The sequence below is a fragment of the Atractosteus spatula genome, chromosome 14 (genome assembly GCF_055471065.1).
Source record: "Atractosteus spatula isolate fAtrSpa1 chromosome 14, fAtrSpa1.hap1, whole genome shotgun sequence".
Taxonomy (NCBI): Eukaryota; Metazoa; Chordata; class Actinopteri; order Semionotiformes; family Lepisosteidae; genus Atractosteus; species Atractosteus spatula.
The window spans coordinates 9,622,626-9,646,327 of NC_142719.1; the positions used below are offsets into that span (position 1 = coordinate 9,622,626).

At 38.6% G+C, this 23,702-nt stretch overlaps 1 protein-coding gene and 1 long non-coding RNA gene across 2 annotated transcripts; one reads left to right on the top strand and one right to left on the bottom strand.

The window, feature by feature from the left end:
- Nucleotides 1–195: 195 nt before the first annotated feature.
- LOC148820584 (cytochrome P450 2K1-like) lies at nt 196–11,050 on the bottom strand. Its single transcript, XM_088933208.1, has 9 exons — nt 10,816–11,050; nt 8,851–9,013; nt 8,145–8,294; nt 7,612–7,772; nt 5,707–5,883; nt 4,934–5,075; nt 3,686–3,873; nt 3,185–3,326; nt 196–1,156 (listed from the first exon to the last, which is right to left on the bottom strand). Exons 1-9 carry the CDS (start codon nt 11,014–11,016, stop codon nt 972–974), a joined length of 1,509 nt encoding a protein of 502 aa, XP_088789334.1. The 5' UTR covers nt 11,017–11,050; the 3' UTR covers nt 196–971.
- Nucleotides 5,991–8,200, top strand: LOC148820585 (uncharacterized). The gene is made up of 3 exons (XR_016094151.1): nt 5,991–6,117; nt 6,433–6,640; nt 8,153–8,200. It is a non-coding gene; the product is annotated as an uncharacterized LOC148820585 (long non-coding RNA).
- Nucleotides 11,051–23,702: the final 12,652 nt, after the last annotated feature.

The following is a 23,702-nucleotide window of genomic DNA, read 5'->3' on the forward strand; positions in this document are numbered from 1 at the left end:
CTGGTGATGTTGATCATGTTTAGTTTGTTTGATGAGGTATTGTTATTCAGCATTGTTGTATTTTGTTGGAAAAGGAAGTTTTAAGCAAAGAAAAGGGACAATCAAAATAAAAATGAAGCAAAACTTTCCCTTGTTTTGCTCTGACAACATACTGTACAAAAAAAAAATCCCAGATTGAGATTTTGAGAAGTTTATTTTAAACTTAAACACATTAATGAAGTAACGATGATCAACCAGTTTAGTTCACATCAAGTTTCGATCAATAGTTCCCTTTTATTAGATCCCTTATAAAATATTTTAACATTGTAAAATTAAAGCACAATTGCAGTGTACATGCTTTTTTACTGACATGCAAGTTATCAAGACCTTACTTGTGATTGTTCACTGTTATTCAATCATGGACATGGAGGTCATCTGCTTTTCCTCCAGCTGTCTATTCATCAAGAATTGTAAGCTACATTTACTTTCTTATTTTCTCTGAAGTGAATACAAGAGGTCTGTGGAGCAGGAATGACTGCCACTACTCCAGTATTAAGTTCTCAAGAAGGGGTATTTAAATATGTCTGTTTCATTTTAAATGGCTGCAATATTTAATATTGAATCTGTGCATTAACAGCACATGCCTGTAAAATAGGTCATGATTCCATTCAAATGTACTGATAACCCTAATGCCTTCTTGTTTTTCTTTGCTGTGTGAGTTGTTTGCAAGTCTGGAATGGTCTGAGAATTTAATGTATAAAATGTTGATTTATGAATTCCATAATAATCGTGAAACTCTAACGTATATCAAATCAGGTCACCATTAACAAGTTAATTAATCACATTTGTTCTCACCATGTGAGATTCTGCATCGTCAGTAGTTGTGTAAATTTCAAGATGTAAACTCTGAAATCCCATTTCAGTGAGATGAGACTGAGACAGCCTCAGTGTGGAAGAGGAGGCTGACACAGACTGAAAGAAAGCCTTGACTATCAGTGGCTGACAGCACAGAGCTTGTAGGAATGTGGGGATGCAGTAGAGCCGAGGACTGGTTCCATATTCAGGTCCTCAGGCCGGATACCAGGGGGCAGACGGAAGGTGAACTTCTGGAGGAGGGCAGTGAAGAACAGGAAGAGCTCCATCTTGGCCAGAGTCTCGCCCAGACAAACCCTCCGACCTGCAGGGCACACCACAAAGCAGATCGATCTAGAAATGGAATCTATACACATGTATATCACCAGGAGATAACAGGTGGACCTGGAGATGGACACCACACTGTCATGTAACTTGGTACTCAAACATAAAGAAACCACCTGCAGAAAGAATTTAGACAGGTTAGTCAATGTTCTCATCGAGACAGTGTGGACAGGTTGTAAAAAAACAGTCAATAAATAAACACATCTTCAGGAAACGAGTGGAGGAGACTGTGGGATCAGTTTGGCAGTATGAGTCAAAGAACTTGTTAGTGTGAATGACCTCCTCCAATCTGAAATATTTACAAGTTTGCAACAAGCATTACCAGAATCTAAAACACTTGTCATATTCTTGCACGTTCGTACATATATATGGTATGAATATGCAAATCTAGATTAGCAGCCTGCAAATTGATCATCCATATATGTCGCTGCTCTACTTTATGTTTTGTTTTAGTTGTAAAATCTGTAAAGCAAGGAGGCTTAATCTAATAAAACAGGGATCTTTACAGTGAGAAGCAAAGAAAGATGAAGCATTCATTTGGAAACAGGGAGACCTGTTGTGTTTTACTCAATGGGTAACTGAAATTATAATCTTGAGAAGCCTGCAAATGCATCTTTTTTCCAGGTTTATTCATATGTCCTGTAGAAAAAAATTTAAATGTGAACTGAGACTTCAGGAATGACATGCTAAATCTGTTATCTCCCTATATGTATATACAATTCCAGTTAAGAAAATATGAGGGAAATGAAAGCATGAGTTTTCAGGACAGTAGAATGTGGCTATTTCCATGAAGCAGTGTTAATTGGAACTTGAACTTGAACTTTATTGCCATATGTATCCGGTACATGTACTGGTACAATGGAATTCTTACTTACAGAAAGTCTCTTGATTGTTAAGAATGTGTAAAAACACAAAGTGCAGACAATGCATCAAGACAATATTCAAACAGTAGACAATGTAAAAGTAAACAAAGTAAACAGTTTGAATGAAAACAATGCAGACATATAAACAATGACTGCAGATGTGCAATAAATAAGAAATTATAATGAGGTAGATGGTGTAGGTGTGGTCCGAGGGGCACGGCCAAATGTGTTCGCCAATCGCACTGCTTGTGGGTAGAAGCTATTGAAGAATCTAGTGGTAAGTGTCCTTGAGCTCTTGTATCTCTTGCTTGAGGACAGTGGGGTGAAGAGCTCATGCCTGGGGTGGTGACTGGCCCCTGTGATGGCCAGAATTCTATCACAGCAGCGGTCCTCACAGAGTTGTTTAATCTCTGTGAGACCACGGTCGATAATCTGATGGGCCACATTCACCATTTTATAATAATTATCTTAATTCTTTAATGGCACTTAGTCTGTTACACATGTACAAAAACAAAGGTGCTCCAAAAGTATTTTTTTGTTGGATTTGAGAACAGTTCAAATAGAGTCAAGATTAGACTACAGCCTAGAGTCCACCTGTAATGGGTATTGTATATTTCTAGTCAATGTGTGTCAGATCAAACATTTCATTTCATTTGCAAAATCACTTGTGGATGACAAGAGCTCAGCAAAACTGGAAAGGACAGAAGATACATTACAGAGAGTTTGCAAGGATAGATTAAAATTAAAAAGGTCCCATATTCCCGATGAGGTGCTGTTCTGTTAGCAAACACACAGAACAATTGCAACAGAGTATGCAGGTTCCAGTGCTGGTAACAGACTTAATTGGTTGGTCCATTTATAATTAACTCAATTATATAATTAAGGAGTTGATTATAGAAACGAACTGGAGCAGACTGTAAGCACTGGTACTTGGGTGTCCATGCTCTTAGAAAAACAAACTAGGAGGAGTGCATCCAACAGAGTACATCATTCTGGCCTTCAGACTCATACAAGAGCAAAGATCAGGCTTGTATGCTTTCTGTACATTGGAGTGATGAGCAGCCTCCCAGGAGTTCTGGCAGGAAAATGAACCAGGTTAATGAAATGAAATAAGAAAATGATCAGGCTATAAATGTGACACGGACCTGCTGAAAAGGGCATGAAGGCTTCTTTCCTAACAAAATTTCCCTGAGCATCCAGGAAGTGGCCAGGGTTGAACTCAAAGGGCGTGTCCCACTGTGTCTTGTCAAACAGCACAGAAGTGAGCAGCGGAATGACAGCAGTGCCCTGAGGAAGACAGACAGCAGGTTAATGTGTAAAGTATTAGATGATGTGTGTTCTACACAAAACCTCTTTAATTCAGTTGCCTTTTCTGGCGTCATTATCAAATTTGAAAAAGTTTGAACTAATTCAAGTTTTAAAAGCTGAAAGAGAGAACAGATATTAATATTAACAGTTAGCATCTTGTTTTCCCAGATTGATTGAGAATTTCCTCGCCTAATGTCCACTATAGACATAGTGTTGATGCTTCAAGTGGCTGTAAGATACACTAGGCCCTATTCATTTTTTCACATTTTCCCACTGTGACCCTGTGAGGTCTGTCTCTGGGTGGGAGTAAGAGTGAGGGGTGTGACAGAGAAGTTCACCTTCGGGATCTTGTAGCCCCTGAAGGTGGTGTCCACTGTGGTCTCGTGCAGCGAATTCAGGGGTGCCACATTTCCAAACCTCTGGATTTCATGTAGCACTGCGTCAGTGTAGGGCATGCTCTTCCGGTCTTCAGACCTTGGAGGGCGCTCTCTCCCAATCACTCTCTCAATCTCTGCTTTCACTTTGTCTGTGGTGGAGATCAGATAAATTAAGCATATCTGGGTGACAGTCCTGAGGAGTTAGAAATAGCGTGAGCTCCGCTTGTTTACACATGTTTTCTAATGGCCCAATTATTTGCACAGTGCATATATTGTACTGTTTTGAAAGTTAGAACTTGCACTCTGGGGGTGTTTAGTTTCATTTCCTGGATAGCCCCCGTGTCGCTTCATTTCAACACGTTTTCAATGTTGTGAATTATTGAACCCTTTTGTTTTACAGACTATATGCTTGATTTGACGTTTCTTAATTCCTACAGCTCTTAAAAGTCAGACACCATTATAAATAAACAGAAACCCAGTATAAAGCAATATAATGGGAATGCTGTACAAAAGTATAGTGTTCATGTGCATCTATTAATCATTAATTTATCATGTATTAAGTGCTGCTGCAGGGGATGAAATATTCATTTAAAGCCTTACGTTCAATGCCTAAGCAACATATACAGTACTTGCCACTTCTGATATGAAATTCTTTTTTTCTTGTGTTCCTTTCTAGATACTGAAAAGGTGTGGATGGTTTATAAGTACGCATCTCTCGGACAGTGCTTGATATAGGTCTGAGGAAGAAGTCGTCAGTGGACAGATACCCAATCCATGGCACAAGTGTCAACTCAAGTGAGTTTCTGGAATTTGTCCTCTATGCTGATTTGAACATAAGTAAAAGTACTTTTTACCCACTCGTTTTTCCCACTAAAAGTAAATCATACTGGATCATGTGTTTTTCCTGTTGAATGTTCTTTTATAGCACTCAAGTTTAAAGGGACTGTAATTAACACATATTTTGGATTAGAAATCCCAGTTTTTCTAGATGTTTGTCTTGGATCATTGCACACAGAGAGCTGAAATATAGACTAGGATATACAGCTGCAAATACAGTATATCGTTGAGACCTGCTTTTGAATAACACAGTGAATGTAATTTTCTCAAAACATTGTTTTAAGTAAGATAACATTTGAATAATTATTATGGTCTGTTTATCCTTATGATTCTAAATAGTTATTCCTATTAGAAGGACAGTGAGATACCCACCCTGAATGTGAGGGTACCTCATCATCAGCAGAAGGCCCCAGCGCAGGGTGGTGGATGTGGTTTCTGTTCCGGCCCCAAACAAGCTGGATGATGTGACTACCATGTTCTCCTCGTCGAAATACGTATGGGAGTTTTTAGCTTCCTATAACAAGAAATATCGTTACAGAGATCATGCTACCGTCGCTGTACAAAATAGACCCACTAGCAACAGAGAAAACACCAATCTAACTGAAAATTAGGTTCCTGTACACTGGAAAATGGCGTTTTATCTAATGTAAAGAGAATTCATTGAAATGCTTATCTCGGTTGTAAAGATTTAATACAAAATAACAGACAGGTGGCACAGTGGAGAAGTGGTTAGTGTTGCTGCCTCTCAGCCTTGGGGGCCAAGGGTTTAATCCTGGACCTGAGGTGGTATCTTTGTGGAGTTTGTATGTTCTCCCCATGTTCATTTAGGTTTGCTCCTGGGGCTCTGGTTTCCTACCACAGTAGATTAATTGGCTTACTGGTAAAATTGGCCCTATGTGTCTATAGTGTCAGTGATCTTCTCTGTCTGCTCTGTGATATATTAGCATCCAGATCAGGATGTTCTGTGCCCATTGCTTGATGGGATAGGTTCAGCTGTGACCCTGAATTTGAAGAAGCAGTTAGAAAATGGGTGGATGGAAAACAGCAGATATTCTTTATATGAGTCTTATGTACATTACTTTCCCAACAGCTGCAGACAGAAACAGTGATTCACAGCTCACAAAATACTGTCAGAAGAACATCACCTCCTCGCGTTGCTTCACTATGAAGGTATCGATGAAGCTCCTCATGTCATTAGGGTCAATGGCCTTTTTGCGCTCCTTGAACAGATTCCTGAAGAAAGACTGATTCTCTTTCGCATTACTTGAAAGTTTCTTAAAATCGCTTAAAAAAAAACCTAAGAAGGGGAAGACATTGAACAGCTGTAAAAAAGAATGAAAGAACAGGATGAGTGCAGTGAAAATTACAAGATTACAAGTAAATCTAAGGTGACCTTTGTATAAAGAACACATAACAAAACAAAGTTTAACAGAAAGCATGTCTGGAGTTTTTTCCAACTGAAAATAGGATCAAAAAGGTGATGAGCTGTGTGAAGCAGGGCCACAGGACCAGCAGTTCTGAAACGCCAGCCCCTGACAGGATTACCAATTGCAATGGTGAGTAAAGCTTTGAAAACGAATAGACATTCTTTTTGAGAATAAGCACTTTTGCTCTCTGTTCCTGAAGTCAAAGTGTGACTTTTTCTATTCTTGGAAGGCTTGTTTTACTGATTAAAATATAGGAACAAGTAATAGGTTTATTCCATGCTGAAAAAAAGAAGAAAGAGAACACAACGTTTCGGCCGTGGAGCCTTCTTCAGGTGTCTGAAGTTCCTGAAGAAGACACCTGAAGAAGGCTCCACGGCCGAAACGTTGTGTTCTCTTTCTTCTTTTTTTCAGCATGGAATAAACCTATTACTTGTTCCTTTGCAGCCTACGCATGCTGACGCAGCTACCCACCTGATTAAAATATATAGCATGATGGATATCTGCTGGTGTAACAGAGCTCAAGAGTGTTAAAAATCACAGATGTATTGGCAGCTGAAAGTTGGATCAAAACAGGCAATGAGCTGTGTGAAGCAGGGCCACAGGACCAGCAGTTCTGAAAAGCCAGCCCCCGACAGGATTACCAATTGTAATGGTGAGTAAAGCTTTGAAAACGAGGAGCCATTGTTTTTGAGAATAAGGAGGTTTGCTCTCTGTTGCCAAAGTGTGGCTTGTTATATTATTGGAAGGCTTGTTTAACGGATCAAAATACAGAGTGTGGTGGACGTCTACTGGTGTAACTGAGCTCAAAAGTGTCAAAAATCACAGACAGTACTGGTTATGTCTTTTTGGTGTAGTGGGTGTGTGGATTGGCTGCTTGGAGATGTGTCTCTGATGCTACAGTATTTCAGTCTGACCGTTTGTGTTACAATTTTGTGTTCCTCTCACTTTTAGACCAGTGCCAAGAAATGTTCCATGAGCTCTTTGCTTGTGTTCTGTTCATCTATGAACATGACCATGACGAGAACTGTTTGAATGTCCATAACCATCAAGGTCTTTATAATGATTGAAGACAAAGCCGTACTGTTTAAAAAGTGTCTCTTTTGGAGGATGCTTTCAGTCTTGTCTTATGATACTGATAGAGCTTCTATGAAACATAAAATGACTTAATCAAACTGGAACAGTCTTACAGCTGGCTAGTGTGCTTTTAGATTATTTCACTATCTGATTATTCTGCATGCGTGTTAAACATTACATCAAATAACATGCAGAAATGCTAAATGATTGTTGGGGATTTAGGTGTCCAATACCACAAACTACTTGAGCAAAGACTGTGTGAAAAGATAATTATAGACAATTTCTTCAACAACCCTTTGTGGCTACAAACAAGATAAACAGGAAACACACAATAATGAGTACTATACCTACATAATAAGCTTATTTTAAAATACATATGAAAGTATATCATATACTCAAAAAAGAAGAAACAATTATATGAATGAGACTAGGTTATTTTTCATAACATAGTAAAACAAGACCAAATTCTTATTTAGAAAGGTAATTTCACTGCAAGAATCGACAGAAAAATGATGATATCCTGTCGACCCAGCCGATGCAGTCCCATACCTGCATTTGTGGGGAGGCTAGTATTTTAACGCTGTCGGTCACAACCTTCTGGAGCCGAAGAAACCGGGGGTTGTCGTACTCAAAGCGATCTCCAAACACAATGGTGCATATGATGTTGGACACTGCAGAGTTGATGTGTATAGTAGGCTCAAACGGTTGGCCTTGGAGGAAGTAAAACAAAAGACTTGCATCATCGCATGGGTCAAGATCAAAAGCAAGTGCTAGATATGAGTTGCTCAGTGATGTAGAAACAAGCCAACTTGCTTGCGCAGTAAGGTGACACTGCTCTTCACACGTCTGTTGTTTTCAGTGATGCTAGTCCTAATCACTGTTCAATAGCAGTCTATAAATGCAATGAAAAACCTGATCAATAGTCATTCTAATGTCACAATTCTTTGTCCTCCAACTTTCAGTTAAGAGAGCAAAGCCCAGTTTTGTGAATTTGCACCAAGTAGGTACAGATGCATACCTCACCCTTATCTCTCTCTGCAAGCCATGTTGAAGAAAAGGAGGATTTACTATTTGATGGGTACCTTTGTAGGACTCAAAGACTTCTATCAGCATTTTGGACTCCTCCATGATCCTGTCCTCAATGGTTCTCTTGCCCATGCCAAAGTCCCGCAAGGTGGAGAGAGTAAACCGACGCATCGTCTTCCATGACTCGCCATTCCCAGATACAATACCTCAAAATGAAAGGTGACAGAAACTTTGAATGGTCTGTTTTCTGTCACTTATTCCTCATGAAATTACATTTTCTGCTTATATTTTAATCAGGCTATATCCACATGTAGAAGATGGGGAATGTGATATACAGCAACTTTACATTTCTGATTTGGAGATTGTGAAAAATATTGACAACAAGCTGAAACTTCAATCCATCCAGTTTCTAACCACTTCATGCAGTTCAGACTTGCAGAGAAGTCAGAGCCTGTCCCAGCAAGCTACAGGCGCAAGACAGGATACACCCTCGATGGGACGCCAGTTAATCAAAAGGCAGACACAGACACTCACTCATGCAAACCAATTTACCCAGAAGCCAATTCACTGTCCAAAGCATCCAGAGGAAACCCACACAAACACAGGGGAACATACAAATTCCATGCAGACAACACCTCAGGTCTAGAATTGAACCCAGGGCTCCTTGTTTCTAGGCAGTAATACTAACCAGAGCACCACTGAGCTTCCCCTCGCATTAAATATTAAAGTTCAGGCACTAGAGTGAGTTTACTTAATTTTTACCTTTTCCCTTTGAAATTAAGTTTAAAGTGTGTGTTTGTCCCCTTCCTCCAAAGTCATCTGCCTGGTCCACCAAGGCTTCCTTCACTGTCTGATACCCAGTCAGGACTACAAACTTCCGTGTGCCCATGTGGAAAGTGAACACATTGCCATACTGTTCTGACAGCTGAAGAGGGAAACAGAGGAGAAAGAGGTGCACACAGACTACATCAACAGGATTTTGATTGCAAGGAAATTTTCTATTGGCACCTACATAATACAGTAGCTCCAGAGAGCTACAGTGTGAACAGACAGGTTTATGCCTGAGAAACAAAAGTTTATTCTGTAATTCTTGATTTTTAGTGAAAAGACAGGCATTCTAGCAAGAGCTGGGTCACCACTGACTGACAAATTGACTGACTGCAGGAAAGTAGGAAGTAGGAAAGAGTCTGCGTTCTCATGCCAATTAATGATTGTAGCTGGGAGTCTAAAGCTTAATTAGGGGAATGACAGTATTTTGTCTTCCAGGGTATATACACAGATTAAATTAAAAAACTGTTCAATTTTTCTATTCATCCCAAATGATGCCAAGATGAGTATGTGTCTCAGCTTTCAGACAGTTAAGTTATTATGCTGTATGAGGATTATAATCCTTTCACCTTTTTCATTGCTAATTGAGCTAAAAGCTGGATCTTCCAGTCTTACCAGGTCTTACATACTGTATTGTACCACCAACTGTTGCATACAGTACATGCACTGTGTATTTCTCAGAAACGTCACTCTGTGATTGGTGCCTCCTGTGCTATAACTAGTCTAAACTATTTTTGCAAAAAGGCTTCTCTCCAAGTACCTGGAACCATACAGAAGGATAAAATTAACAGGATATTCTGGCCCGTATCACTGCTGTAAAGATTTGTAATGCAATGCTGATACACAGCCGTCTGACCTGTCAGTTTACACATTAAAAGATGTTTGTTAGGAAAAATCAAAACCTCTATCGATCATTTTCTGAACCATTTATATTGCTCTTTCAAATTGTCTTTATCTTTAAGCGATTTCTTCCATTTCCACAGATGCAAAATTAAATAGTTTGGGATAAGTATTTAGGTTAAAGATTATTTTCACATTTATGTACTGTATAGTACAACAATAAAAAACACAGATGTTTATGTGTATCTCAACACAGACTCAGAGATGATCTTCTTAGGCAGCAACCTGGAGTAACTATTCTTGCAAAAAGTCTTCTCTCTAAGCACCAGGAACCATACAGATGGATACAATTAACAGGACATTCTGGCTCATTACACTTCTGTGACGGTTTATTATGCAATACTGATACACAGCCCTCTGACCTGTCAGTTTAGACATTAACAGATGTCAGGAAAAATCAAAACCTGTAGACCTTTTCCTGAGCTATTTATTTTGCTCATTTACATAGTCATTATCTTTAAAAGACTGTTATTTCTTTTCTACAGGTGCGTTGTAAAATTAAGTAGTTAGTTAAATTGGATACTTATTTGGATTAATGATTAGTTTTCACATTTACATTATATACAATATAGTATAAAATAAACTCAGATTTTTCCATGTCTCCAGATAAGACTGTATGATTAAAGAACTCAGCTGGTTTTCTTAGGCAGCAACCTGGAGTAGCAGTTAAAACTCTGGAAAGAAAGGTTGTGGGTTCAGACTTCAAGTGGGACATTGCTGTTGTTCCCTTGACTAAAATTTAAATACCCTACTCTGTAAATGGGTTTCCTGTTTATCACTGAAAATGAAAATCAGTTTACTTACCTGGTGAAATAAATGTAATGCATTAAATTAGTTCAATGATCTTTTTCCAAGTGTTATGAACATACAAGAGGTCTCCTGTTCCAACAACCCAGACTAGCCATATAAATATATACAGTACATATAAAGAGACTATTTTCTAATTAGAATGCGGACCCCTTCAATTCTCAGGCACTCTGGACAATTCCTGTCACTCACCTTACAGAAAGTCTCCTGTGGTTTCCGCATGTCCAGTACATTGAGATTCCCGATGATCGGCCAGGGTTGTGGCCCGGGGGGAAATTTATAGGAAGATGCTTTGGAGGGTTTGAAAAACAAGTAGAAAAAGACAACTAACGTTGTAATGAAAACTAGACACACTGTGGTGGTGTCGGACAATAACTGTGTAATTACTGACATGTTTTACTGTTCTCTGCCTGTTCCGTATTTCTGGAGTTTCAGTCTCTCACTGATATATATACACTGATTAGGTGTGAATGCTTATATACGCAAGTTACATCTTTCAATGTCATAGACGAGACAGGACTAGAGCACTGCTGTGCTCAGCAAGATTAAGGCAAAGGTTGTTTCGGTGTGCAACCTTTTACCTACAAAGCAGGCATGCTGCCAGTAACAGTAATATAAACCTCAAACTCAAATAACCTGATCTCTGTCCCATATTTTCTGGTTGAACTGTGACGGATGATGTAGGAATTTATGAACAATGTATATAACATATACGCAACCTTCTAAAATACCTTAAGGAAGAAATGTTGTCCCAATTTCTCAGACTTTTTATTAGATCTTGGTAACAAAATAAAGTCATTGCCAGTATAGAAGAACTTTACAATTTATGAATTAGCACAAAACTTTGTGAAAGTACTATAAGTCTCCTGGTTGTCACAAACCTCTAGTTTCGGCTGTGGAGCCTTCTTCGGGTGTCACCCAACCAATACTATTAATTAATTAATTTATTTATTATTATTAATACATAAACCCTTGTTGCACCTTCAAATATCTTGTCTCTGTATTGGTCGTCCAAATTAATTTACAATCAATAATCATCCCAAGGTATTTATATTCAATTACTCATTCAATTTCCATTCCATTCACAGTTACAGGGATCATAGGAATAGAACATCTTTCTGAAATAGTTATTATTTCCTTTGTTTTGTTTGTGTTTAAGAGAGTGAGTTATCCTGAGATCAACTATAAAAAAGCTTTATTTCCTGTCTGTAATAATATTCGTCATCATTCCAAACGCCAATCAAGGCAGCATCATCCTCAAACGTGATAATCAAACAGTTGTCCTAGTGTCTTACACAATCATCTGTGTACAATGTGAACTGCAGTGAGGACAGCACACAGCTCTGGGGTCCCCCTGCGCTGGTGCTGATGGTGTGAGACTTCCCTGAGCTAGCTCACACTAACACGGGAAAATTGTTATCCATTGAGCAAGTATATGATGTACCCACATGTCCAAAAGCTCCCCTACCAACCTTTGCCTGTAAAATGTTAGATTCCAATGAAAAGTCAGCAAAAAAAAAGAGATACATAGGATGATGGAGTTTCTAAATGCTTGTACACTTGATTTAATCAGTTCATTTACATGGTAGGGTGTGTGCCAATCATGGTTTTGATCCCACATAACACCTACTACGCATTCATTTCTCCACCTTGGATTCATAATTTATTTGTAAGCTTCCTTAATTCTTCCTGTACAGTATCTTCTTTTTTTTCAGTTTTTTCATTTTTGAGATCACCCCAGGCTTACTGCTTGCAGCAATAATTATTTGTTTAGATGGGATCATGGTTTCAACACATCAGCCTGGTCCTCACCACCTGCAACAGTGGTGACATTACTAGTATTCAGTTGTAACATCCAACTTTTGAGATTCAAAAATGGACTGAATGACAAGCGTGTTCTTGTATCTCATACCCAAGATAATGCAGGCATCATAAATACAAGCAGACAGGTCTTCTAACCCAGTGGAACTTACTAGGACACCAGAGATATACATGCCAAGATTGTATCTTTTATCCTTTCCACTGTGCTGCTTTTGGCACTGTTCACTAGCTTGTCTCATTACATGACTTTTACAAGCCCTGATTATAGCAAATAGTGGTTTGGTGCAGTTCCATTGACAACTATTCCAACACCTTTAGGGATCACTTTCTATTTGGTTCCTGTTGAAGCTTTCTAGTGAAGCCCTGATCTAGATGGAACACTATTAATTTTGAAAGTTAATGTTTTATGCCTGTGTACTAAGCTCTTGGGTGTGTTCCTCATTTCTGATAAAAGCTGTGGGCACAACCATATGTAATGGGACAGAACTGCATTCACATAACACAAAATGTTTTTTCGTGCCCAAATCTCTTGACCGCAGTATACAGTACATGTAGTGCCCTCCAAAAGTATTGGGACAAAAACCTAAAATTGGGGTTTCCTGTTCTATACACAAGAAATTGGAATTTCACATAAAACAACTTATTCTGAGTCAGATTTCAGAAGGTCACCTTTTATTATTAGGATATATTTTGCAAACATAATTGATAATTTTTCAACCAAAGCATATGTTGTGTTCAGTCCCCCCAAATTTAGGTGACCATAAGTATTTGGACACTTAAAGCAAATTAAAGAAGTCTAAAAGTCAGTATTTTGCAAATCCCTTGCATACAATAACTGCATCAAGCCTCCATCCCATTGGCATTACCAGACTCTCTGTTTCATCACCTGAGACTTGAGCTTCGCCAGGCTTTAATTTCAGCCTCTTTTAGCTGTTGCCTGTTGGTTGTGCTTTCTGCCTCCAGTCTCCTTTGAACAAATGAAATACACGCTCAATGCTGGATTCGGAACTGTTGATTGACTTGGCCAGTTTACAATGTTCCTCTTTTTCTGTCTGATGAACTCCCGTGTAAAGCGTACAGTATGTTTCAGGTCATTGTCCTGCTGCACAATGACCTGCCGCACATTAAGTCTGGTGCCGTTTTCATGACGTCAACATTGTATGTTACGCCACTTGAGATGGTGGAAAAATTATGGTTTTGTCCGTGATTATGGTTAAATATACGATTATATTAAAGAAACAAAAATGATTTGTTTTTTAATTGCAATAAAGAAATATTTTAGATTTTATGTAGCTCCCTCAAAAAGCTTGCATCTCAAAGCAATTTTCTTTGAATAAAAAAAAAGTTTACAAGGAAAAAACTGCAGGAATGACCATTTACAAGAGTATAAATGAAAGGCAATGGTGGTTGATAATCTTAGATTTTTTTAAATGTAGGGATCAGTGGAGGCTATCTGCAATCCCCCGAAAAAGTCCTTACAAATTCAAGAGAATATTCAAGAAATTACAAGTATGATTGATGAAATAACCAAGCAGGTGTTTCTGCTTAATGTTCTTCTGTTCTTCATGCTCTACTGCTGTCACTGAAGGTCTTTTACTTTGAAATTCAGCTGTTTACAAACACTTCCTGTTCATTCGAGTTGCTGAATGTTGCTAGAGTAGGCGTGTACAAGAGACCTGAAGCAGTGATATCCACTGGGGACTGGGACAGGATGAAAACAACGAGGGGACTGATGTGCCAAACAGACATGAACATTTATTGCTCTGCCATCATAACACAACAACTTAAAATAGTATTTCCTACGCTAACATCCAGTTCACCCCGAGCATCCAAGAGGGCATAAGGTCACAGTTGCCACAGCAACATCAGATACACATTTCCCTTTACAGTTACGGTCTTACATCAGCTTCACGCTACATCCAGACTCAGTGTGTGGGTGTGACGGCTTTCTCCAGGTATTCAGGTTTTCCTCCATTAGTCCAATCAGTCTTTGTAAACTGACCCTGTATTTGAACTGGCATCTTGTTTTAGGTGCAGTCCTGCTTGCTTCCAGGATGGACTCCAGGTTACAAGGTGTTTACCAGGAGCAAGCAGTTTTCTGATAGTGAATGGATAAAAGTACTGATAATATTGATTAACTTTACAATTAACACAGTGTAAGTTCTGAGCTACATCATTTCACCAGAAATAATATGAAGCTGTATTCAATAAACTTTGAAAATGGACAAATACACAAAAAACTATACATTATATGTAGAAATCATATACATTAAACATAATATCCAGATTAATAAACAATACTTACTAAAAACATAAGTAACAAATAAGAGATAGCCATTAGACCAACAGTATCTAGCTTTTTTGGGTGCTACTAGCTAATTGCATTGAAGATCTCACCTAGCTGTTTCTTGAAAAAAGCTAGAGTATCATCTTCAACAACATGACAGAGTACTTTGTTCCATGTTATCCTGTGACCAGCATCTACTGTTTGGTGCTGGCTAACCAGAGAGTTTTAAACTGTGTGACCCGGGTCATGGAAACTGTGTTGTATTTTTGTATCCTGCTTGGAGCCACATGGCTGCCTTCACATCAGTTTTTTTTACATCACCTGTGAGTACCCCTCTCTAGCCTAGCTGCCCTTGATTTAGGACAGGTGTCACTAGTCCTCATTTCTCTTGAACTGGTTACTGTGCTTTCCAAACTACTGTACATGTTCACAGCAGGGAATAACAGGATAATGTTACTGGAATAATGTCATTTATTCCATCCTCATTTTCCGATTGTTTGGGTTCGTGTGCAGCTCTTGTTTACTAGTGGTCTTGTTCAGCCCTGCTCCTGTTTACTAGTGGTCTTGTTCAGCCCCACTCCTCTTTACTGGTGGTCGAGTTCAGCCCCGCTCCTCTTTACTGGTGGTCGAGTTCAGCCCCGCTCCTGTTTACTGGTGGTCTTGCTCAGTCCTGCTTCCGTTTCCAGTCATGTATCATCATGGCTCCGGCTGCCTCTGTCTGCTCTTCCCGAGTAGCCTTCTTTGGAGGCTTCCGGAATTTTCGTCAGATCTCATCTCTTCAGTTCCGTTAACCTTTCTTGTATTAAGTGTATAATCTCTACAATAAACAAGCCTGAATCACGTAAATCGATTTCTTTCTTCCTCGAAATGCTGCTAGCTATTTCCCATCTGGCCATGGCAAATCACCCCCCAGGACTAGGATTGCCCACCTATTAACTAAACCTTCAAAAGCTCACCCTAAAAGAATTTGTCTACAGAATTCCAGGTTCAGTTTCAGTCTGCTAAAGGTTTAAAAACTGGAACATTGATCCAAAGCACAAGGCCAAAGCTACAGCTGGTTGGTTTAGCTATAGCAAAGCAATTGTTCCAGAATGGCCCAGTCAAAGTCCTAACGTGAACCTTACTGCGAATCGAATATTGAGATCTGAACACCTACGCAATCAGCATATTTCTTTTTTTTTCTTTTTCGCTGACATTTCCTATAACATATCTCAGTCTTAGGAGTTTTGAGTTTGAGATCTCAGATTTTAAAGTAAACATTACGTCTTTAAAGCTGTATGCATCATTTTGCAATTTCACAAAATAGAAGATCATGTTATTACCAATGGGGTGTTACGAAACTGCTGAAAATCAGGAACTGACCGAGCGGTTAAGTCAATAAGTGAAATAATTATTCATAACCCCCAACTTGTATGTGATTTCTAACGATATACCAGAGCGACTGGTATAACTAGAGGCATGAGAATTCTTTATTCTCTGGCACAACTTAGTCGAGAGGAGTAATAATCCAGGCACACTTGGTTAAAACAAATATTTATTACAATAAACTACACAAGACACAAAACATACAGTACAACCCACAAAGTTACATTATATACAGTATTTACAAGCAAGGCGTTTCAGAGGCCTAACATTTTGGTCACCCAGAAAACCCCAGACTGCTACTAAGCAATAAACTCTTAATATACCTACAGAGGCCACACCAGAGATGAACTGCCTTCTAACTAAATAAAAAGTAACCTGCAGTTAAATCTTTATCTCTGCACCCTGGATGCCACAAAATAAATGGTAGCCTACAGTATATCCGTTTCCATAAAATGCACCCTAATCAGGAAAGACGTTTCAAACTGAGGTATCTTTAACCAGGGAAACCCAACTGCTCTAAAAACACAGAATAGCACGCTCTAATAAGGTTCAAATACTTAGCCCCAGTCAGGTTTGGTTTGGACGATCAAGAAGTAGGGGCTCTCACCTAAAAGCTTCAAGTCCCAACTCCCAAGTCGCAAGTCCCAACTCCTCCAGACTTCTCTCTCCTCTCCCTGCTCTCCTTGTTTCTTTTTTCTTCCTCTCCTCCTACTTTTCCTCTTTTGCAATCATTAATCCACAACTTCCCTAGTTATACTGTACTAAGTTTCTGCTCAAGGGATGCCCCAGACCTCAGCAAACATCCTCTCTCCTTTGAAGGTAGAAGTATTTACTTTTCCCAGTGTCAAAAACTTTATCTAGAATCTAAGAGACACTTCTCAGTCACCCTAAGCTGTAACAATATCAAGGGCCTGAATACATTTGCAAGATGATGTATTCTTTGTAAGGGTCAGGGCAACCCTCCATAATAATGTTCACCATAAGTATACTAATGAACTTCATATAGAAAAAATTCTGATACTGTTTAAACAAGGTTAGGAGAAGGACATTCTGACATTGTGATAACTTTGCAAAAGCTAACTTTTGTTACTTTAACTGGGGAAGACAAACTTTGGTCAAATCTCAATAGCTTAGTCTAAACAGCTTAATGATTGATATGAATCAGAAAATCTGAGCTCATTCTGTGCCAGTTTTACTTGTTGTGCCAGGTACCTGAAAGGTCTTGAGAGTCAGGTGCATGACCTTTTGCAGTAGAGTTTATGCCAAGAAATGATTCCCTTTTCCATTCAGCTGATTAGCTCACTATATAAAAGAGTTATGTACCCTGCCAAAAGCAACTACTGTCTCACTTCTACAAACTAAGATAAAATGTCAAAGATAACCACCAAGGTTTGTTATGATGTACAAAGGTGGTGGTATAAGCCAAGTGCTACACAGGTAAAAGTTAAACATTTGTCAGCATGTTGTTCTGAATGCCTGTCATTGAAAAGGTAAAACAAAAAATTGCAGTCATTTGGTATTTTCAATTTTTTATCAGACTCCTGTTTTTTTAGAACAGCTGTCAAATGCAAATAAAGGTGCATAGAACAATATAGATTAAAATCACCAAGATAATAGTTCACAATACATAGATATAAAGAGCAGGAATTCAACACATTCAGAAAACAGCATCTGTGCATTTTTGACAGTATTGTTTGTAATGGAGCTAGAAAATGATATGATCAAATAATGGTTATAAATAAGGTGCAGAAGTTGTTTGAATTGCTTCTAAGAGAAGAAACCTCTGCACATTTTTATTCATGTATTTCGCAGACACCTTTATCAAAGGTGACTTGCAATCAATAAAGAGGGGTAAGACACAGTCAATATACAATAACATTACACAATTATTTGTCCAATACAAGAAACAAAACTGATAATACAAAGAAATAATTACACTTGACTTAGAAAGCAGTCTGCTGTAACTTAAATGAATGTAATGCAATACACAATATTATTACAGTGAGTAGGCACTAAAATGACAGTGATAGATCATACAATCTAAAGGTAGTTTAAACTGGTGACCCTGAGGAAGCACCACAAAGTAGCTGTGTCCTAATGTTTCCTGATATCTGGGTCCTTCATTGCAGGGAGGAGATTGAACAACACAAGGTCCAAGAAAAAAAGGACCAGGAATAACCAACTGACCAGCAGAAGAAGAGAGAAATGAAGGACTGGAGATGAGAGGGGACAGAGTGGTGAAGAAAGTGTAGAGAAAGAACAAGCCTCATATCATTATTGGAGTGAGCTAAGGCAGATAGCCTTTAAAGAGCATTCAGAAGAGGAGAGCAGTAGAGGTCTGGATGAGTTGGAGAGTTTGTTTGATAATACAATCAGGTACAAGAAGGCTTGAGCTAAGAGTGGAGTATGTACTCCCTGAAACAAAGTTCCACAGGAGCCTACCAAGCATATACTTGACCGGGCAGTGATCTGTGGTCTGCTATAGGTATGATAAGGAAGTGTAAGTCTGCGGTTCTTGTAGAGCAGGAATTAAGCTATGGAGCCAGATATTCATTCAGCCAGAAGGTCGGAAATGATGTGGACATGATTAAATTAATGTTAAAATTAGTAAATTCCATGGCAAAAAAATACTCAACTGGTAAAGGCTGTTGCTAATAGTACAGACCGAGCTTGATAGTCCAGGCTTTCTTGGTTTTGATGTCCTTAATCATGATTCAATGTCATTGAATGGCAAACAGGAATACCCAAATGGAGGTGTACTTTCCATGAAGCACCAGTAAGGTTGGTTGGGCTTGATTTGTTCAGGTCATACTGGATTTGAAGTGTCACAGTATCCTTTATAACTAATTATGCATCATGTGAGCTACATTAGTGCTGATACTAATTCTTCTGCAGGCAAAGTGGGACTGGCTCTGGCTACATACACTGCATGTGCAAATTGATGGGCTCATTAGAGATCTTTTAAATAATAATTAAGGAATTTTAAATAAGGGAAGGAGCAGCAAAAAATAATATTTGATTCCAAAAAGAATTGAAAGCTTCCCTAGTAAGACAGGAAAGCGAAATCATTACAGTAAAGTGCTTTATTTTACTGAGAAATGTAACATCTCATTTCTGCTACCTCTATGTTAAACTCAATACACCCTTTCTGACCCCAGATGGCACATGAGGAAATGTATTAATTCATCAGATTCATCAGAGCAACGGTATTCCATGTTCTATTTCAAAGCTTATCTTTCTATGTCAGTGTTATCAGCCTTACAGATGAATTTTACAACAGCACTGTTTTCCACTGATATCACAGCGAATGTGCTCAGGTTATTGTTCTAACTTTTAAGTTAGTGCTCAGACACTTACTGAATGTACAGTCAGCATATGCAATAAATTACTAGTGGGGAGACAACTTTAGGTTGCAAAAGTATTCTCAGAATGACTAACTAGGTAGCTCATGTAATGCAGAACTTGACACGGTCAGTACCTGTATAATATTACAATGAACTTTATAAGCACCATTGCATTGGTATCCTGGGTGCAGTTCTGGTCCTGGGGTACTACTGTAACTGCAGGGTGTTTGTATGTTCTCCCAGTGTTTGTTTGGGTTTCCTCCCACAGTCCAAAATTATACTGGAAGGTTTGGCATCTGAAAAAACTGGCCCTGGGTGTGAGTGTGTGCACCTGTGATGGACTGGTGTCCCGTCCAGGTTGTACCCTGTTTGGTGCCTGTTACTTGACGAGATATACTCCAGCTTCCCTGGGACACTGTGATGCACTGCTAAGCAAACGTCTTAGACATCTTAGAAACAATCAAAGAATTGCAATGTATGTTTTGTGCATCAACAGTTTACCCCAGGTTTGTTGTTTCTCATTTCACCTCTGACAGCCACAATCACACTAATCTCTCTGTCTGTGTTCTCAAAGCTGGTTTTCCTAGCTCTCACATCAGAAAGGCTACAGAAACTAAGATTATCCTGCAGCTAGGATCACACCTTTCCCCTTCTCTCAATGACAGACTCATTTTCTTCTAATTCTCTCTATTCATTGTAGGTTTCATTTCACACCTCTCTTCACCTACCCTGACTTCACACTACCTGATTGGCCACTCTGTCTGTCCCCTGCTCTCGCCTCCTGCTCCTCCTGCTACATTACCTTTGCTTACTGCCCTGTCTTCCTCACACCTGAAGAAAGCTCCACGGCTGAAATGTTGTTTCTTCTCTTTTCAGCATGGAATAAACCTATTACTTGTTTCTTTGCAGCCTACGCATGCTGACGCAGCTCCCCACCTTAATTACTCCAGGGTTATCAAGCTCAATTTCTAGAGGGCTGGAAGACAGTTTTTTAACCTGACTAATAAAGTAAACAATTTATATAATCATTATCTTAGTAAAATAAGAATAGGATTCATCCTAACTTACTTTAGACTTGTTCACTCTCCATAAAAGGTACAATAACTGATAAAAATGTTTACAACCTTGTTATATTGTACTTACCAGTGTTATGCAATGAAATAATTGCACCCACTGTATAATTGTGAACTTGGATGGAACAAAAATTCAGAGAGCACCATGCCCCACATTAGCTGTGTCTGAGATCCCCAACCTATGCAAAACCTCCACTTTCATTGTTATTAAGTGTAATTATGTTTTAGATCTAAAATATACCACAATACAAATAAACCTTAAGGGTTCACAAACATTTTCTCGGAAATACAACTCAATATTTGACAGAACTCAGTGGGTGTACTTCATCATTGCTAAACGCAGATCCGCTGTAACCGTTGTCACTGGTAATATTTAAATACATGATGTTGTCTGTTCTGTACATACCGATCACTAGATGGCGATGCTGGAACAGAAAAAAAGAGTAAACTGCACGGAGGCAGTATTTTACTCTCCGAAATCTCCATTTCTATCTTTGTAATATACACATCGCAGCACAATTTTAGAGAATATTGAAAATCCAGACTTTTATGAGCTATATAAAGTATAAAATCGGTATTTTCAACGTGCTGTACATGCTGTACATTAATTGTACTAACTGTCCCGGCTGTACAATATTTCCCGTGGAATGCATGATGTAGTTCTGTGATTCTAACAGCAGCTGAAGTGTACTTGATTCCAAACAGGCACATCTTAAAAGTGCACAAAATATGTAAGATTTTGTACAGCGCATGCATCCAGTTTAGCAAAAGCAATTCAGCAATTCAGATGTGGACAGGGTGCTTCTGTATGGATTTTGCATGTTCTCCCCATGTCTGTGGGTGATTTCTTTAGTAGCTCTGCTATAGCCCGACCTTGCACTTTCTGTCTACTGTGATAGACTCCAGTTTGCTGCAACACTTGATTGAATGGTGAAAACTAATGGATTGAAAGGATGTCTTTCTTCAGCCTGTATTCTAATTAGCTGATACTGATGACCTCTGCTGGTTGGCTATAGCAGCTGCATGATGGCACCAACTACAGTGCGAGCTCACATTCTGTGGATCCTCATGCTTGGTCTTGTGGCTTAAGCAAAATAAGCCATTATTTTTAAGATACTCAAAGTCCTCCAAGATGTTAAAGATTTGGAGCTTGGTTAGAATGAAAAATAAAATCTGTGATGCTTCAAAAGAAGTGGCATTTCTATTTATGGCTCATATCCCTCTCCCTATTACAGTAATATGCTTGGATGCTTGACTTTCCTGGACGGCAAATCTAAGAGGATGGTGTCACTGGACCCATAACATGGAAAGACCATCCAGGAACTCAACATAGACCACACACTCTTTATATCTTTCTCATGCAATATGATACAGGAGATTTTGTGGAGGTCAGAACAATGAAGCAATGCATTGTTTGAAATGTGTTTGAGGTTATTTCCAAGGAAGATATGAGAATGAAATGATACTGTATGTTAAAGATAAAACGTTTTGTTTCCTAGAGACTTGGTAGATGTAATTCATATTTTACTAGGCTTTTTTTTGTGTATTCTGTCTTTCACTTTTAGTTCGAATTTTTTTGAGGGAAGATTTGCAAGTGATGTGAAAAGGGAATTGAAAATTCTGCACTTTTCCTATTTTCCATATTCCTCACTTTTCATAAATTATTTGCAGTTAAAACACCGTAGCACCAATATATATATTCTAAAATATTACTTATGTATATGTTGTCTGTTCTGTATACATGTACTTATGCATAATGTATTTTTTAGTTACTTGTCAAACAAACTACCTGTAACAAGTGATATTAACATTTTAATTTTTCAAAATTGTGGTTTTTAAATAATGCTAGTCAGTATTTTTTTATGTTATTTGGGTGCAGTAACCCAGGATATTATAGTAGAATAAAAATCACTAAATGTTATCAGTAAAGCACATTGTTAACTGATATTGTATGATTTTATTACCTGTATCTGACTGATGAGGAATTTTAATTTCTTAGTTTCACTAATAAATAAAGGCACCTTTTCCGAGCTATCTTAAATATTCTTCTCGGTCAAATTAACCGTAGTTACCAAACTAACCGTAGCTACAAAAATGTAGTTGTAGTAACATTCTCTTGATAGTGCGGGAAAACGGTGCCGGAGATTCTCAGGTTGATAATGAACTTGCAGGTCAGTGTCCTGACGTGTGGATTGATCACACCTTCCAGCTGAATCTGAGCTGGAGAAGAAGCCAAGCTCCAAAGGGAAGATGTGAGACGGTCCTAGAGGTGACATTTTCGGCTAAATCAGTGTGTTCGATTTCCTTTCTTAGACTATGCTGAGGTATAGACATGGAGAAAGAGCGAAAGTGTATTGTGTTCAGATGATGCGAAAAGCTCCATTGCGTAAGTCCACTGCTCCTTGTTCACGCTTAACATTGTAATGAAGTGAATAATTATGTTTCGGATCTCATAAAACAACCGATATACTGGAAAAAAACAAGTTAATATTATTTTCTCGTTTGTTTCGACGGCAGGTAGCGCGCACGATTGTCGCTTCGCTTCACAGATCCTGTGATCCAGGTTGAATTCCCATATACTGCGACCAAGCTGTGGAGTTTGCGTTGTGGATTTTCCACGCGAGTTCTCTTGTCCATAAACTTTCTAATATCTCACGTGTGCGTGTATATACAGTACTGTATGTGTGTGAACAACGAAAGCCTCCAGGTTTCCACGACCCCTAACAGGCATTAAGCAGCTTTCTGATAATGGACGGATACTGCCCGTATAATGTGATTAAATCAGCAATGTTAGCTTATCTTTCTAAGAAAAGCTTACTGTAGTGCATCATGTTAATTGAAAACCTTAGTAAAAGTATAACAAAACTGCTGTTGAAAGTTAGAGAATGCTATGATATATTCACTATGTTTAATTTTCACAAAACGTGCTTGGAACTAGCGTACTGTACTTCATGTTTATTTTTGGGTGGGTTTAAAAGTGAGCAAATATTTCCATCGGTAATAGCTAGAAATCAATTATCTGTTATAAAGGCAAACACAATTCTTGGTTGCATAGCAAATAATGTACAGTACAATGCAAGTCAGGAGAGGTTATGTTTCAAATGTACAATAGTCACCATTAGATCATTTCTGGAGTAGTACGTTTTCGGTCTCTATTAGTTCAATCACATCTGGGATAATGCATGCAGA